This window comes from Procambarus clarkii, chromosome 59, assembly GCF_040958095.1.
Source record: "Procambarus clarkii isolate CNS0578487 chromosome 59, FALCON_Pclarkii_2.0, whole genome shotgun sequence".
Lineage (NCBI taxonomy): Eukaryota > Metazoa > Arthropoda > Malacostraca > Decapoda > Cambaridae > Procambarus > Procambarus clarkii.
In genome coordinates, this window is record NC_091208.1 from 16014528 (window position 1) to 16034350 (window position 19823).

Consider the following 19823-nt stretch of genomic DNA (forward strand, 5'->3'; position numbering starts at 1 on the left):
AACCCACAAGGATGAGAGGCAATGACGAACCAGAGAGACTCGACCTAGTCTTCACTCTGAAGAGTTAGCAGTCTCCGTGGTGTAGTGGTAAGACACTCGCCTGGCGTTCCGCGAGCGCTATGTCATGGGTTCGTATCCTGGCCGGGGAGGATTTACCGGGCGCAATTCCTTAACTGTAGCCTCTGTTTAACGCAACAGTAAAATGTGTACTTGGATGAAAAAACAATTCTTCGCGGCAGGGGATCGTATTCCAGGGACCATAGGATTAAGGACTTGCCCGAAACGCTACGCGTACTAGTGGCTGTACAAGAATGTAACAACTCTTGTATATATCTCAAAAAAAAAAAAAAAAAAAAAAAAAAAAAAAAAAAAAAAAAAAAAAAAAAAAAAAAAAAAAAAAAAAAAAAAAAAAAAAAAAAAAAGAACGACTCCGACATAAGAGAAATCGGTTTTGAGGACCCAGCAGGAATGTGCGACCACAGTGTACTGATGTTTGAGTACCTGATTGAAGAAGGGTTATTGAACTCGAGGAGGGATACCGAAACAAAAAGGTTAGCATGCCTAAAGGGAAACTATGAGGGGATAAGAAAATTCCTAACAGATTTAGCATGGGAAACAGAGCTCAGGGGAAAGACGGCCCAAGATATGATGGACTACATCACGCAGAAGCGCAAGGACGCAGCAAACAAGTTTGTCCCAGTCCAAAAGGAAAACAGTGAAATGAAGATGAGAAACCCATGGTTTAATCAGAGATGTAGGCTGTTACGTACTCCTAGCACGTATATAAATTTAAAATAACTTGTTTTGTTCCATTATATCATTGCCTGTATATGTACACACATTGTGTTTTTGTAAATTATCGTGTGGTGTGGCAGCGTCAGTGGAGACAGGAGCGCGGTTGCTTTGCACACGTCTAATACCTGTTAAATTCGGGAAGCTGGACCTGTTCAGTTGGGAGTTACAGATGTCACTTTTATTTAGTTTATATAATTAAATCCGGTCGTGATGGTCAAGTGGATTAAGGCGTCTTGTACATACCAGTTGCATTGCTTCTGGGAGTATGGGTTCGAGTCACTTCTGGGGTGTGAGTTTTCAGTTGCATATTGTCCTGGGGACCATTCAGGCTTGTTCGCATTTGTGTTCCTCACGTGTGCCCCAAAGAATGAGGTGATTTGGTAAAATGCTATGCCCAAGATTACTATCCGAGTGCCGGCGGTGGGGTGGTTCAAATAGCCTCGGCTATCACCTCATTTTGTCCGGTCGTGATGGTCAAGTGGATTAAGGCGTCTTGTACATACCAGTTGCGTTGCTTCTGGGAGTATGGGTTCGAGTCACTTCTGGGGTGTGAGTTTTCAGTTGCATATTGTCCTGGGGACCATTCAGGCTTGTTCGCAGTTTATATAATTGTTTATTTTCTGCAATTAAACAGGTGGCATTGTACTTATATATTTTGTAAGTAACTATTATCTGTAATTTGCATTCTTGTGTGTTTTGAGAACAAGTGGTTGTTCAATTAGTTTTAAATATTAAAAAGTCCTTAGTTTCCATCCCTCATCCTGGATGAGGCAGACGGGAGAGAATTATGGGTAAGCGACAGAGCGAGAGTTCAGTAGCTGATACGGGACCAGGAGGAGTAACATGTGGGAGATAAGTCTGTTTACTTGTTGTTGTGTCATGTAGTAGATTTTTATTCTGGGAGAGACAATATTTGATGTTTGCTTTAATAGTGACCCACTGTTCATATATACAATATTGAGATGTATATGAAATATATATATATATATTAAAATGCATACGTATATTTCTTCAGTCCTAAGGGAGATATACTTTTAATTCTGTGCCTGTTATCATTCATGGGGTTATACTGGTGACCCGCTTTAGAGAGCAGCAGTGGTATCCCTAGACGTAACTAAAGCTTGGCTGCTGTAGGGTCACGAGCCGTAACGAACGATAGGTAACATAGGCTTGCTAAACAGCAAAGTAAAAGGGCATGGAGAAACTATAGGAATAACAGGACACTGGAGAGCAGAGAAAGAAACCGGAATGCCAGGAATGAATATGTCAGGATGAGAAGAGAGGCAGAAAGACAATACGAAAATGACATCGCAAGCAAGGCAAAGACTCGGCCTAAATTGCTGCATAGCCACATCAGGAGAAAAACAACAGTAAAGGAACAGGTTATGAAATTAAGGATAGGGACGGAAGGATTCACTACAAACGCCAAGGAAGTGTGTGAGGAACTGAATAAAAAATTCCAGGAGGTCTTCACCTTAGAGGAAGGAAAAATTCCAGAGATAAGAGAGGGAATAGCTAACCAGGAACCACTGGAAGATTTTGAGATTACCAGCGGGGAAGTAAGGAAGTGTTTATTAGCGTTGGATGTGACAAAGGCTATAGGCCCGGATGGAATCTCATCATGGATACTAAAGGAAGGAGCAGAAGCACTGTGCCTGCCACTCTCCATAGTGTAATAACAAATCACTGGTAACAGGTGAACTGCAAAAATTTGGAAGACGGTTAATGTAGTCTTGATATACAAGAAGGAGGATAAACAGGAGACACTGAACTCCTCAATGTTCAGTCCTATTCTAGTGTCCCCTAACTTGAATAACATGAAGTTGATGGAGAAGATTGTGTAGAAAAAAAGCTAGTGGAACATCTGGAACGAAAGAATTTTGTAACTCAGCATCATCATGGGTTCAGGGATGGCAAGTCCTGCCTCACGGGATTAATTAAATTCTACGACCAGGCAACAAAAATCAAACAAGAAAGAGAGGGGTGGTCAGACTGCATATTTTTGGATTGCCAGAAAGCCCTTGACACAGTACCACACAAGAGGCTAGTGCAAAGGCCGGAGATGCAGGCAAGAGTGAAAGGGAAGGTACTCCATTCGATAAGGGAGTATCTAAGCAACAGAAGACAGCGACTCACTGTGAGGGGTGTGATCTCAGATTGGTGAGGCGTAACCAGTGGAATCTCGTAGGGATCAGTTCTTGGACCTATACTGTTTCTGATTGATGTAAATAATCTCCCAGAGGGGTATAGAATCGTTCCTCTCATTGCTTGCTAATGATGCAAAAATGATGAGGAGGATTAAGACAGAGGAAGATAGTTTGAGGCTACAAGATGACCTAGACAAACTGAATGAATGGTCCAACCAATGACTACTAAAGTTCAACCCGAGTAAATGTAAGGTAATGAAACTAGGCAGTGAAAACATGAGGCCAGACACAGGATACAGAATAGGAGATAAAATACTTCATGAAACGGACAGAGAGAAAGATCTAGAATTTATATCACACCAAACCTGTCTCCTGAAGCCCATATAAAAATAATAACATCTGCGGCGTATGCAAGGCTAACTAGTATCAGAACTGCTTTCAAGAACCTGTGTAAGGAATCATTCAGAACCTTGTATACCACATATGTAAGACCAATCCTGGAGTATGCTTTCAGCATGGAGCCCGTACCTTGTCAAGCATAGGTACCTTGACGAAGCTGGAAAACGCTCAGAGGTATGCCACTAGGCTAGTCCCAGAACTAACAGGCATGAGTTACGAGGAAAGGCTGCGTCAAATGCACTTCACACTGGAAGACAGGAGTAAGGGTAGGCATGATCACAACCTATAAAATTCTCAGATGAATTTACAGGATAGATAAGGATAAAATGTTTAACACAGGTGGTACGCAAAGAAGTGGACACAGGTGATAACTGAGTACCCAAATGAGCCACAGGAACGTTAGAAAGAACTTTTTTTCAGTGTCAGAGTAGTTAACAGATGGATTGCTTTAGTCAGTGATGTGGTGGAGGCAGACTCCATACACAGTTTCAAATGTAGATATGATAGAGCCCAGTAGGCTCAGGAATCTGTACACCAGTTGATTGACAGCTGAAATGCAGGACCAAAGAGCCAGAGCTCATCCCCCGCAAGCACAACTAGGTGAGTACAACTAGGTGAGTACAGTATTCTAAGATGGAATACAATTACCGGAACTCTCGTAAAGGTCCAGGATGCTGACCTAGATTACCATCGCGGAAACTATCAGAGAATGAGAGAGGAATTGCAAAACACCTCATGGAGGGAGGTGATAGGCGACCATGGCAGGGAAACATCATGGCGAAAAAGTAAAAAAGGTCATTAATGAACTCGTTCTAAGATATGTGCCAAGAAGGAGAAAGAAATGAAAGGGAACAAGATGGATGACACAAGTAGTAAAAAGAGCGTAAATAACTAAATGGAACCTCTGGAGGTTTATATAAATCCACGCTGAACATCATGGATTATGAGATAAATAAAAGGGTATTAAATTCAGCTACCTACAAAATCAAATTAGCCAAAATAAACTACGACAAAAAAACGTGCCCAAAACATAAAAGGAGATCCAAAATCATTATATGCATATATATGAAGTAAACCCAAAACAAAGGACTCTGTAGGACCCCTAAAAGATCAGACTAACCAAGTTATATTGGATGATAAAAGGGCAGCGAACACTCTGAATGAATACTTTACATCAGTGTTTACACACTTGAAAGATTGAACAACATCCCATCACCCACACAAATGTCTGAAGAAGATGAAGAGAATGAATTAAGGGCTATCCACATTCGACACCATCAGGAAGAGCACTGACAAACTAAAATACTCAAAAGTCCCAGGTGTTGATGAATTTCAATCCAAAACCGTAAAGGAACTGGCTAATGCATTATGAATGCCACGAAACTCCTTTTCAGAAAATCCCTGGATCAAGGGATAGTGCCCCTGGATTGGAAATATGCAAATGAAAAAAAAAAAATCGGAAGAAAACTACCGTCCGATCAGCTTAACAACTCACATCTGCAAGCTCACGGAGAGAATCCTGAGGGTGGGAATCATGCAACATCTCACAGAGAACAATATTGTAAAAGAAAACGAACATGGGTTTGTTAAAAATAGATCCAACTTTACTAACTTGCTCACAGTTCTGGAAACGGTATCCTGCTATTCAGACAATGGACTTCCAGTACAAATATCTTACATGGACTTTGCTAAAACTTTTAATAAGGTACCACATTAGATATTGGGAAGGAAATTACAGGCATATGGAATAAATAGAATACTGGAATGGATAAAACAATGGTTAAAACATACAAAACAAAGGGTCGTGATAAATGAGAATGAATCGGACTGGGAAATGTGCTAGGTGGGGTGCCACAGGGGTCCATTTTGGGGTCAACCCTTTTTGTCATATATCAATGACATAGATGAGAATATTACATGCCACATCATCAAATTTGTAAATGACACTAAGAGCTATGGTAAAGTGGGAAGTGAAGGTGATATTGAGGCCATACAAAAAGTTCTACATGAACTCCACAAATGGTCAGATGACTGGCAAAGGCTTTTTAATGTCGATAGATGCAAGACCTTATATGTGGGGCACAACAATCCACGTCACAACTATCAAATTGACAGCACTTCTTTACAACAGATAGATAAAGAAAAGGACCTTGGAGTCAGAATCCATCAATCACTAAAAGTTGTTCAGAAGTGGGAGCAGCAGTAAAAAAAAAAAAGCTAACCAAACCCAGAGAATAATCAAGCGGACCTTTACCTTCAAGGAAAAGAAAGTAGTCGTTCAATTGTATAAGTCTCTGGTGCGCCCCCGCCTGGATTATTGCATCCAGGCATGGAGACCTCGTCTTTAGAAAGACATAGCTGCTCGGAGAAGGTGCAACACCGGGCAACAAAAATCATCCCAGACCTTAGTAATCTCACGTATCAGGAACGGTTGAGGGCCACTATGCTAAAAACACTCCAAACCAGGCATGACAGGGCGGATCTCACCGAAACCTCTAAAATACTGAACAATTTGGAGGATGTTGATCTGGACATTTTTTTTGATAAAGTCAGATGTAACATGAACGAGGAGCAACAGGTTCAAGCTCAACAAACCACAATGTAGGACAGAAAACAGTAGATGATTTTACAACCATAGGGGGGTGTAAACCCGTGGAACTACCTACCCGCTGAAGCCGTAAACACCAAAACTCTGCTGGGTTTTAAAATACAACTGGAAGATATCATCAAGGCTAATAGGGGGAGGGGGACCGTTGACAAGTCGCCGGCTTTCTGTCCTCATCGAGGCCACTAGTATCGGTGGCCCTCACGTAAATTCTGGTAACTATAATCCCACATATATGAATGTGTTTGAGTATATGTATATATATAGAGAGAAGCTGCCTCGAATAGGCCAATAGGTCGTCTGCAAAATTCTATAGTCCTAAGATCTTATGTCATCTTATAAGTGCAGTCTTTTTATCAGCACTGTTATCAGAGTTGATATTACTGTTATCAGAGTTGATATTACTGTTATCAGAGTTGTTATCAGAGTTACCTTACCAGTTCTGTCATGATGATCAAACCACACATCACAGTATTGTGTGGCTATCACTGTTGTCATGTGTGGGTTATCAGTGCTGTCATGTGTGGTTATCACTGATGTCATGTGGTTATCATTGTTATCACGTGTGGTTATCATTATCATATGTTATCATGTGTGGTTAACATTGATGTCATGCGTGGCTATCATTGTTATCATGTGTGGTTATCATTGCTGTCATGTGTGGTTATCACTGTTATCATGTGTCCTTGTTGTTATCATGACACCATTGATAGCAATTCTATTACCATTGGTGTCATGTTATCAGTACTGTTATTCATAAAAAAAACATCAGTATTGTCAACAAAGTTGTGTTACATGTATCAACAGTTAACACACCTCTCACACCCGTTAAGAGGCACACTCGTACCTGTACACACGCAGAAAGTAAGTAAATATTATTTATCATGCATAGAAGGGAGGGGGGGGGATCAAGAGACCTAATTATAAATTTATAACTTCTTGTTGTTTTAGATTCAGCTACTGGGAACAAAATAGTTCCAAATAGCACGGGCTATGGTGAGCCTATAGGGGATTTACCTGGCACAGGAGCGGGGCTAGATGGAGCCTTATTTATAACTGTTTTAACTTCCTGTGGAGGAGGAAGGAGCCCAATGGATTAGACAAGATGGCGAGCGTCACTGGCGCCGAGAAGGAAAACTCCGCCAGAAATCAGAGATAGGAGAGGACACTGGAATTCCCGGATGAAAAAGAGATGATGATTGGGAAGAAGGTTACCAGGAGTGACCAACGGAGAAGCGACCTGAGGTGACGAGACGTGACGGGAGCACCTGAGGGAGAAGGCGTCGTCAGTGCTCGTGTACCGTCAGGTGAAGCAGACGCACCAAGGTTATCTCGATAGAAATCTGATTGTTGTTGTTTTAGATTCAGCTACTTGGAACAAAAAGTTCCAAGTAGCACGGGCGATTGTGCCCGTAGCGAACTTAGAAATCTGAGATTTCGCAAGGTTATGAGGGCTGAGCAGTAGCCAACTCGGGAATAACCTTAAGAGTGACCGTCCAGAGCTTCCCGGGGAGGAGTGTCTGAGGTCGAAGATGTGCAAGTTGCAATAAAAAATAGTACACAAAATGTACTGGCTACTATAGTCACTATCTAGAAAAGGGACGGGGGAGGGTGGATTTTTTTTCTTTGCAGGGATATTCCTGGGCGGGCCCTAAGCCTCTGGATGGCCCACTAAGTGTTACTTGTTTATGTGTTACTTAGGCGTAGTAGGAGTATTTATGACACTTATGTTCGCTGGGGATGGGGTTAAACGTGGCAATGATATATCAGTTAACTGACTGGCTGGCTGGAAATAAAACCGTCGAAGTTTCGACACACACACACACACACACACACACTGATATTTTGGATTCTATTATTCAAAAAACTATTATTCTAACTATTCAAAACACATTAACTGGGTCTGCTGGCTGCACAAAATAATTAAAATTGCAAACCAAAATATTCAAATTAAATTATACTCTTAAAGGAACAGAATCGTATGCATTAAGGTAAATTTGCGAACTCTGTTTAACTACCCTAATGCCAAATTCAACATGGAAATTAAATAAAAAGTCAATTATGAATAAATGTTCTTATAGAGTATAGTCTATAGCTAGGCAAATATGCTTATTTGCCTAGGTATAGACTGCTAGGCAAATATGCATAATATGTTGCCTGTTGCAACAAATTTGTTGCCTATGTAACAAATTTCTGTTCAATAACACGTTAATAAGAACTCAAAATATAACGTATTTTAACATTTGTCAAATGTTATTTTGTTATAAAATATCTTATAAAATATAACATCGTTATATTTATAACGATGTCTCACTACAGAATGTAAACCTTAAATGAGGTAGTAGTCAACTAAGCGTAGTTATCTAAGGCGTGTGCTTGGGACTACCCAGAGAATAGGTTCCAGTCCTCATGGCACCTACTGATTTTCTCATTATACATCACGTTAATGTGGCTTCTTTGTGCATGTACAACATAAACTGTTCACCATTGCAAGCCATGGAAAGGTATGCAAATTATTCCTTAAGCTTGACTTATGCATGCACTAAATGTTGTTATAAATTAAGTGAGAACGAGACTACAAGTTCGTCACTAACAGTATGTAACAAAAAAGAAAACAGACATGAGGCAGTACACTACATGCTTGTGTTCCTTACTTGCATAATAGGAATGATAATGGAATAGATCACACGAGGCTAGTAGAACATTAAGAGGGTATGGTTTTTAAAAGACAGCACAATGACTTTAATCAATGGCAAATCATAACTCATAAACTTGATAAAGTTCAATGAACGGGAAGATTGCATATATTTTGAGTGTCAGAATACCTGCTACACAGCACCCCTCCCCCCCCCCCTCCCCAGAAGAATAGTACACAAAATAGAGAAACAGGCAGGAGTGACATGGAAGGTACTCTAGTGGGTAAATGAGCTCAGTTGCAACAGAAGGCTAAGCAAGTCACGGAAGTCAACAGAAGACAAGTCTTAGTAAACAGGAGAGACCTCAGAGTGGTGGGTCGTTCTGTTAATCTGGCTTAACAAAACAGGGATTAATGAAGCAGAAGATTTTCTTTAAATAATTAACGATTGCTTCCTTAAGCAACATATTAAAGAACCAACACGTGAAAATAGTATTTTAGACTTAGTGTTAACAAACAGGGAAACATAAATTAATGACATTGAAATAGGGAGTGACCTAGGGAACAGTGATCACAAATAAATCAGATTTAGCATAGAATGTAAGGGAAAATTCGATAAAAGTGGCCGATTTTCGAAAAGCTGATTTAAATGGCCTAAGAAATATTTTGGGTGAAATAAAATATTCTAAGCAACGTACAGGAACGTGGTAGACCATACAAATTGAACAGATCGAATAATAATGATCAGAAATGGATAACAAAGGATCAGAGGAACCTTATAGGTAGAAAGCGAGCTTGATACAAAGGGATTAAGAATGGGGAAGTCAGTTTAGAACAAGAATTCGTCCAACCAATTAGAAATGTTAAAAAGGAGATAAGGAGGGCAAAAAGAAACTATGAATTTTCTCCTAAGCAAGTGATCTCTCATTTTTCTTGAAAATTGATACATTAGCAACCTTCCACGACTCTGGCACTCTTCCTGACTAATGATTTATTAAATATGGTAGACAATGGCTCGCAAAGCTCCTCTTTGCATTCGTTAAGCACCCCGGCAAACACTTCATCTGGCCCTGGGGATTGGTTTGGTTTGAGTTTCACCATTTGTTTAATAACATCATCCCTGGTAACTGCTAAACTAGTCAACCTGTCCTCTTCCCCACCCATATAGACTTCTTCGGCTGAAGACAATGTTAAGTTCCTCTTTAATAAATACAGAGATAAAATATTTATTAAAAATACTAGTCACCTCTTCGTCATTATCAGTTATCTGACCTGTCTCAGTTTTTAATGAGCCTATACATTCCCTTATCCTTGTTCGATATAACTGAAAAAAACTTTAGGATTTATCTTTGATTGCCCTTCTATGTGAACGTCATAATTTCTTTTTGCCCTCCTTATCTCTTTTTTAACAGTTGAAAGAATTCTTGCTCTTAACTGATTTCCCTTGATTTCCCTAATCATTTTGCACCAAGCTCTCTTTCTACCTGTAAAGGTCTTTAGATCCTTTGTAATCCATTTCGGGTCATTATTATACGATCTATTCAATTTGCATGGTATACTACGTTTCCGTGCTTTGCTTAGAACACAAAAAGCTTTATCCAAATACTTCACCTGGGAATCTTCCACAACCAAAAGACCTGGGTAAATACTTGTTCGGTAACAGGGTTGTTGATTTGTGGAATCAATTACCGAATAACATAATAGAAGTAGGATCCCTTGATTGTTTCAAGCGTAGATTAAGCATATATATGAATGAGATTGGGTGATAATAAATAGGAGCGGCTTCTTATGGGCCAATAAACCTTCTTCAGTTACTTCATTCTTATGTTCATGATACTAAATCATGATTAAGCTCACTGAACAATGACATTGTAGGTCCTCATGCAGATAAGCTCATTAATTCTCTATTCTTTTTATCTATCCCAAATAGAATACACGTATCATGTTGTTGAGGAAGTCAGTGATATCGTTAATCTAGTGTGTGTGTGTGTATATATATATATATATATATATATATATATATATATATATATATATATATATATATATATATATATATATATATATACACATACAAGAAAGTAGAGAACTTCTCATGGCGGCAAATGCTTTTGTAATTGACGTATAACTTGATCGGCAGCAAAGAACAAAAAAAAATGATGAATGAAACTCTGAAAGTAAATTGTCAATGATAAAAGAAACACTGACCTGATTAATGGTTCTTGGTTGATAAAGTGGTACTCCTGATCGTCCTCCACTCCAACATCAATGAAATCCACAGGAGTACTGGCGAGTATGTTGAACTTCAGAGGGTGGAGGGAGCGGAGTATCTTGCCCCCGTGGAATGAATCCGCAAACATATTGCTCCCACCGGGACCAGGAAACTGACTAATGCAGTGAAGCAGTTGGACCTTTTATGGAAAATAAGAAAGTTTAACTTACAAGTAACTCTTGGTCAAAATTTACTTTTCTTCTTTTAAGGGTTTTCTGTTGTTGGGAACGGAATCCTGTAATGCTTATCGACGCCCACGGGATGGGTATTGGGTGCATAATAAAAAAAGAAATTGAATTATCGATGTCCAACTTAGCAAACACCTGATTTTCTACATAATGAAACCCACAACAGCCGCCTCACTCTTGGATATGTATTCACTGAGAAGTAAAACAGGTATTGGGTAAAAAAAATACGCGCCAAAATACAATATGAAATACTCATAAAACTATTCCCAAGAAATAAAACTTTACATGTACCTTGAACATAAATTTTTTGTTAAAAAATTAAATGGCATGCGAGTACATATCTGAAGGGTTTATACAGCAGTCTACCTACATACAAGTCCACTACAGGCTCACCGTAGCTCGTGCTACTTGGAACTATTGTTCAGAGTAGTTGAAAGTAAAACACGCAACAAACAGTCTACCTAATGAGGACATGACTTTCAACAAGTTGAGTATTCAAAATATATAAAATTAAAATTAGATTCTATTTCTTGTTAAAGTGCTGACTGTAGGCTATTTATAAACAGGGAGGAGGGTCGCGGTAGTCAATTCGTCTTCAGATCAAGTCCATTCCATCCAATGGTCGACCCCAAAAACGCATTCATTAATTTTAACCTGCTGTTCATCTAAAGTATGAATTTTCACAAACATAAATTAATATGGTTATATATGAGCATACTGTGCATATATAGGCATTGGTTAGGTCAGGTGTTTAGGTTTTGTTTGCAATTATTTATTTTTGAAGTATGTAGATGAAGCATTTACAGCTTTGTAGTTTGAACAAAAGTCGTCAGTGAAGCACTTGTTAGAAAAGTGTTAGAACGTCATCAGTTGTAAGTCATGTGTTATATCCCGATCTCATTAATAAGTCCAAAGTCCATGCCATGCTCCCGCCAAACCTCATGTTTATGAATGAAAAAGTTTACACACGACTCATAACTAATGACGTTTGAACATATTTATTTATTTATTTATATACAAGAAGGTACATGTTTTGTGAGAGATGGTAAAATTATAGCTAAGAAGACTGACACTGGAAAAACTTATCTCATAACCACTGAGGAACACCTCACTTCTTCCCTGGATGACTGTAGGATAACAGCTGAATAATCATAAATTAAATTATAGTCTCATCTAACAACCAGAGTGTACTCTAGCTCTGCCTTTCCTTTCAAAAGTTTTTTCTTTTTTTTTACAATTGTCATATTTTTTATTGTCTTTTTTTCTTGTTGTTTTTACTCTATTTTATGTTTACTCCACACTCCCTTGTTCCATTGTACACTGGCTTTGCCTGTGTCCTCTAGAATAAACTCTATCATTCAGTGTACTTGAGTGTATCTCTAAGTAATCTACCTCATTTTTGTTTTAGTGTAACTTTAGTAATTAATTATAGTGTAATTATATTATTAAAGTAAGCTATTGTTTTATAGAATTATCAACTGTTATTTGCTATTACTGTCTCATTTAAATGATATTCATTTTATATTATATATATATATATATATATATATATATATATATATATATATATATATATATATATATATATATATATATAAGGCACAACTCTCCTAAACACGAGAGTGAAGTATACAACTTTAGAAACACTTTCCCACCAGGAGACTCGAACCCTAGCCAGCACAGAAGCTTTCCAGCAACTGGCATAACAGGTACGCCTTAATGACCCCTCACTTGCTCTAGTGCTCTTGGGAGATGGTGGTCTTTGGAGTGTATAAATACTCGGAAATTACCATCTCTTTAAGGGTCTGAGCAGGTGGTGGAGTGGGTTAAGGCGTACCTGTTATGCCAGTTGCTGGAAGGCTTCTGTGCTGGCTAGGGTTCGAGTCTCCTGGTGGGAAAGTGTTCTAAAGTTGTATATATATATATATATATATATATATATATATATATATATATATATATATATATATATATATATATAACTGAAAACTCACACCCCAGAAGTGACTCGAATCCATACTGCCAGGAGCAACGCAACTGGTATCTACAGGACGCCTTAATCCGCTTGACCATCACGTGTTATTTTGTAGTTTTTTTTTTGCCTGGTACTGTGTAATACTTGTAATAGTGATGATCTGTATGGGGGCTATTACAAATTTGTGATAGTAGATTTTGTTCAGGATCAATATTAGCTTGCATGTGGATGCAATGGAGTCAAGGTACTATAAGGTAAGCAATTACAGAGCAGTAAAATTAAATCTGCTAAATATATAAAACAATTATGGTAAAAAAGGAAATATAAAATGAATAAAAATGCAAATTAACATATGATTGAAGTAAATAAAGTATAATGAAGGCCACGGAATTGAGGCAGTAATAGCAAATAACAATACAGTAAGTTACAAATAAAAAATGAATAATATAGAATGGTGGGAAAAACACGAGAGAAACAATAGCAAAAAAAACAAAACAAAAATGTAAAATTTAAAAAAAAATTTGAAAGGAAAGGCAGAGCTATAGTACACTTTGTTAGATGAAACTATAATTAATATTATGGTTATTCAGTACAGTAAGACAATATATTACAGCACATTTAAATACTACATATGCTGTAAATATAAAGTAACTATTGCAAAAACACAATAATAACTACAAATACACATATAATAGAAACAATTAGAAGTACAATAAAGATCGCTGTAGATAGACAAGAATTGGACAGAAGTTAGGTAAAAAAAGAGGAAACAATAGAATCAATAAAAATTTACAAGAATAATGTACAATAATAATAATAATAAGTTGAATATTATTCATAAAGTAAAATGTACATGTACATAAAATGTACATAAATGTACATAAATGTACATAAATGTACATAAAATGTCATAAACATATCAACATGTCTAAATTAAGTAAATCATCTTGAACATATCTAAATCAAGTGCTTCGCTGAGGTCTTTTGTTCAAACCACAACACTGTAAATACCTCACCCATGTACTACAAATAATTGCCAACAGAACCTGAACACCTAACCAAACTAATGCCTAAATATGCACATATGCAAATGTATAATAATTATAATTTATATTTGATATAATTCCTGCTTTGAATGAACAGAATGTTAAAATTTTTGAATGCATCTTTGGGTCGACTGGATGGAATGGACTTGGTCTGAGGATGGGTTGTCTTAACCGTTTTTCATTCACATTCAGGGGGGGGGGGGGGGTTGGCGGGTGCATGGAATGGACTTTGGCTTTTGTTTATGTGAACAGGCTGACTAATGCAGCCTTGTTCTCATAAACAATGGGCCAAACCGCTTGTTAATGAATGAAAACGGTTAACAAACGACTGACCACTGATGACGTTCGAACACTTCTCGAGCAAGTGCTCGCTGACGAATTTTGTTCGAACCACAACACTGTAAATGCTTCACTACACATATAAATAATCGCAAACAGAACCTGAACATCTAATCTAACCAATGCCTAAATATGCACAATATACTAATATATAAGAATATTAATTTATATATGAGAAAATTCCTGTTTTGAATGAACAGCATGTTAAAATTTAGGAATGCGTCTTTGGGGTCGACTGCTAGATGGAATGGACTGGGTCTGAGGGTGAGGTGCTAATGCCTCTATTTACCTAGCAGTAAACAGATACCTGAAACCGATTCCACACACAGTACCGCTCCTGTGCCAGGTTAGTACACTACGGGCTCACAATAGCCCGTGCTACTTACCCCGCTCCTGTGCCAGGTAAGTCCACTACAGGGCTAAGTCCAGTAAGTTCTACAGGGTAAGTCCAGTACAGGGGGGCGCCTGACAGCCGGGTGGACAGCGCTTCGGATTCGTAGTCCTGAGGTTCTGGGTTCGATCTCCGGTGGAGGCGGAGACAAATGGGCAAAATGTTTCTTTCACCCTGATGCCCCTGTTACCTAGCAGTAAATAGGTACCTGGGAGATAGACAGCTGCTACGGGCTGTTTCCTGGGGGTGGAGGCCTGGTCGAGGACCGGGCCGCGGGGACACTAAGCCCCGAAATCATCTCAAGATAATCTCAAGAAGATACAGGCTCACAATAGCCCGTGCTACTTACCCTGCTCCTGTACCAGGTAAGTTACGGGCTCACCATAGCCCGTGCTACTTGGAACTTGTTCTGAGTAGCTGAATCTATAACAACAACAACAACAACAGATACCTGACATGCATGCTCTCTGTCTATTACCCCCTTATTCTCCCTGCACTATTTCACCATCGAGAAAACACTGGCCCAGTGATCTCGGATCCTGCTACTTATGAGACATTTATGATCTAAATCTCTTTCCCTTTCCTTTCTCACACACTGTGCTCTTGAAATGTGATCTTATTGTAGCTTGCCACCTTACATGAGACCGCTCCTCTCTCTGACCCTTCATACCACTAATTGCAGGCCATTCATTCTCAGGGTAAAATGACTAATGACTGGGCAGCCACCCTGGTTAAACATCTGGATATTTACCAAGATATTTGTTATTGTACAAAAGCATATTATGGTTCCAATAATAGCCTACTGGTAAGTAAACCTTTGTCCTAAACAAAGAATATTCTAAAGTTATGACGTTATTTCATTTTGAAAATATAAAATGTTTATGCCTAATATGTTTTCTATTATATGGTCTGAAGAGTTTGGCATTCTGTTAATGAAATTCTAGGGGACACCTAAATAGTTTTAGAATTGCATATTACACACATTTGAGTATTATACAGCATATTAACATACCCAAACCTAACAAAACCTAACCTAACCTAACCTAAACCTTAACCTAACTTAACTTAAACTTAACATAAACATACCTAACCTTAACCTTCAGTCTGGTGCAGACAGTTACAGTGAGAGTGTGTTAGCTGGAGTTCCGATTGTGTCTTGATACTAATAATGGAAGGTTTTGTGAGTGAACTGGTGCTAGTGAGGGATGGGAGGGATGTGGAGCTCTGAGGACAGAGTTAGAGTCCCTGCGGGAGGAGCTACGACAGCTGAAGCCACGTCATGAGGAAACTAAGGAGGAGAACAGTATTAGAAAGTCTTCACCTTGGAATGTTGTAAAGGACAAGGGTCTTAAGAACATAAGGTTAAGGGTTCGATATCCGGGAGCAGGAATTGGTGATATTATTAACAACATGAACAGAACAGGTTTAACAGAACAGGGAATAATGAAGCAGAAGATTTTCTAGAATTAATTGACGATTACTTTCTTACGCAACACATTAAGGAACGAACGTGGGACAATAATATTTTAGATATTTAGGTTTTACTTAACAGGGAAACACAAATTATTGACATCGAAACAAGGAGTGAGCTAGGGAATAGTGATCACAAAGAAATCAGATTTAGCATAGAATGGAAAAGATATGTAGGAGAAAATTCTGTTAAAGTGCCAGATTTTCGAAAAGCTGAATTTAATAACCTAAGAAATTTTTTGGTTCAAACAGATTGGAAAGTCTTGGGCATAGGGTGGGCCGGTCTTGGAGCGAGACGTGAACCAAGGGATGAGTAATGTAAACCGGGATTTCGAAGTGGATTCAAAATATAACTTATTTAAAAATATTCTAAGCAAAGCACAAAAACGTAGTATACCACACAAATTAAATTGATCGAATACTAAAGACCCAAAATGGATAACAATCAAAAACCTTACAGGTAGAAAGAGAGCTTGGTGCAAAAGGATTAAGAATGGGGAAGTCGATTTAGAACAAGAATTCGTACAACTGGTTAGAAATGCTAAAAAAAAAATAGAGATAAGGAGGGCAAAAAGAAACTATGAAGTTCGCATAACAGGGCAAGCAAAGGCAAATCCTAAAGTTTTTTTTCAGGTATATTGAACAAAGATTAGGGAAAGGATAGGTCCATTAAAAACTGAGACTGGTCAGATAACGGATAATGACGAAGAAATGAGAAGTATTTTTAATAAATATTTTATCTTTGTATTTATTAGAGAGGAACTTAACAATATGCCTTCAGCCGAACAAGTCTATGTGGGTAGGGGAGAGGACAGGTTGGTTAGTTTAACAGTTACCAGAGAAGATGTTATTAAACAAATAGTGAAACTCAAAGCAATGAAACACTTCATCCCCAGGACCAGACGAAGTGTTTGCAAGGGTGCTTAAAGAATGCAAAGAGAAGCTTTGCGAGCTTTTGTCTGCCATATTTAATAAATCATTAGAGTCAGGCAGAGTGCCAGAGTCGGGGAATGCTGTTTATGTGGTATCAAATTTTAAAGGAGATAGATCACTTCCGTCAAACTATCGGCCAATTAGCCTAATGTCTTTTGTGGGAAAATAAAAACATTACAACATTATCTTTCTGTGTGTAAGAACATTACACACAGAAATCACAATAGCGTGATGTATCAAATGAACAAATCCACAAGGGCCGTGACGAGGATTCGAACCTACGTCCGAGAGCATCCCAGACGCTGCTTAAATCGACTGAGCTACGACATGGTAAAAGAATTGCAACTATTTGTTCAACAAAAGAACATAAAAATAATGGTAACTGCAGGAGGTCTATTGGCCCATACGAGGTAGCTCCTGTTTATAACAATCAAATCCCACTCATTTACATGTCCAACCCACGCTTGAAACAATCAAGGGACCCCCACCTCTATCACGCCACGTGGCAACTGGTTCCACAAATCAACAACCCTGTTACCGAACCAGTATTTACCCAGGTGTTTCCGAAATCTAAACTTATCCAGTTTATACCCATTGTTTTATGTTCTGTATTGTGTTGATACTTTTAATATCATATTAACATCCCCTTTGTTATGTCCTTTCACCCACTTGTAAACCTCTATCATGTCACCCCCTAACTCTTCGCCTTACCAGTGAATGTAATTTAAGCTTTGTTAATTAATAACACTTTCTGCGGATCAGGACTCCTCCCGGCGTCCTGTTTCGCCTACCTGCTCCCGCTAAGTGGACATAAATTTATGTCCTCTTTTAAAATATTTGTATAAAATTCAATTTTTATCCGATATACTTTGGGTTTGTTTCAAACTGCGCGCCATGAGGCTCTCTTTCTCACCACTAGGCTGCATGGTACAATAAGTTCATGAAAGGTGTGGTCCACTTCGATCAAATGGTATTATGTCCCAAACGGGTTGCAGGTGGGTGACTTTAGCCGTTTATACTGGTAATGCTTCCCCCATATCATGTATTATATGCATATGTCTGTTTAGGGAACTTTATTCCGATCAATGTACAACAAAAAATAACTGTGTGCAACAAGTATAAACTTGACAAACATAACAAAAGTAAAAACATTTCGTGTGTGTTTGACACTCACTGATATGTTCCAGCGGTGTTTTAGATTTGGCGCTATTCTATCTTACGCTTTTTGATCTTTTTTAAATACGGGCTCATAGAACATTCTATTGCGAACACATTGACACAAAAATGAATGACGTACATAGAATAATAATGTCATGAGAGTGAATTAAGTTTAAACTTTCAAAGCGCCGTGTGTCGTCCCGTCACCAATACCGGGTAACAATTTCACCACTTCCCACACTCTTGCGGGCGGGCCGCAATCATTATTCTACGCTTATATTCATATCACCGTGTTGGGAATTTCATTGCGAGTCCATTGATACCAAAATTAACGCTGTAGGACAAGTGTGGAGGTGATAACAATCCCAAGAGTAAAAACATTTTGTTGCTGTTGGGCGCTCACGGCGAGTCATCTACGTAGTTATTTATTTGGTGCTGGTATCCATATACGTTTCGTGACTTTTTTACTGATGTTCTTCTAGAAAATGTTATTGCGAACACGTTGGTACCAAAATGAAATACGTAGCTCTAGAACTAAGGTCAGGAGAGTAAAAAGAGTATACACATTTTTGTTTTTACGCTTACGCGGCAAAACGCCGGGAGCACATACGGTTTTTTTTTTACCTTCGCCGGGAGGCTGAAAGTCTTTTTTCATATGACAGGTTTCTAATTTATGTGATTAACTTTGTAATCCTACGCTGGACACGTTCAAGTGAATTTATATCCATTTTAGAGTACAGCGACCAAAACTAAACTGCCTAATCTAAATGGGACCTAACCCGAGCAAGATATAGCTGTAGAACAACACCAGGTGTCTTGTTACTAATGCTTCGATTAATAAATCCCAGTGTCCCACTTGCCTTATTACGAATGTTTATGCATTGATTTTTTGGCTTTAAATTCTTACTAATCATAACTCCCAGATCCCTTTCGCAACTGGGGATATCCCCAGTTTGCTAACTGTAGGTAGTAACTAAGTGATTGTAACCTATCCACCGCTGCCCACTGGATGGGGGGGGGGCGGTGTGCAGGACAAACATATAAATTTTGACACTAGCTCTCCACATATGTCAGTTGCTTAATTTAGAACCTGTACTTGAGGTCGATCTCGAACCCATTGTTGATGTGACGACTTATATTGAATTTTGTAACTAGTTCATCAAGATTGTAACTTGCTTAGCTAAATGAATTGTGGGGTTCAGTCCCTGAGCCCATTATGTGCCTCTGTAACCCTTTCCACTACCGCCCACAAGATGGGTATGGGGTGCATAATAAATGAACTAAACTAAACCTTTCGCAATCCGACTTCGCAATCTCAACACCATCTAGCTCGTATCTTGTAACTCTATCATCATTACCTAGCCTCAAAGTCTTACATTTGTCAGCATTAAACTTCATCTGCCAATCTTTTGACCATTTCAAACCCCTATTTAGATCGCATTGAAGTGATAGTGAATCTTTTTTTCCGTG

At 38.6% G+C, this 19823-nt stretch overlaps 1 protein-coding gene across 1 annotated transcript in view; it reads right to left on the reverse strand.

The window, feature by feature from the left end:
* LOC123768337 (gamma-butyrobetaine dioxygenase) overlaps nucleotides 1-19823 on the reverse strand; it is a 278683-nt gene that overhangs the window by 63906 nt on the left and 194954 nt on the right. The window contains 1 exon segment of the mRNA XM_069306882.1: nucleotides 10790-10992. Coding sequence (XP_069162983.1) covers nucleotides 10790-10992 — 203 coding nt within the window.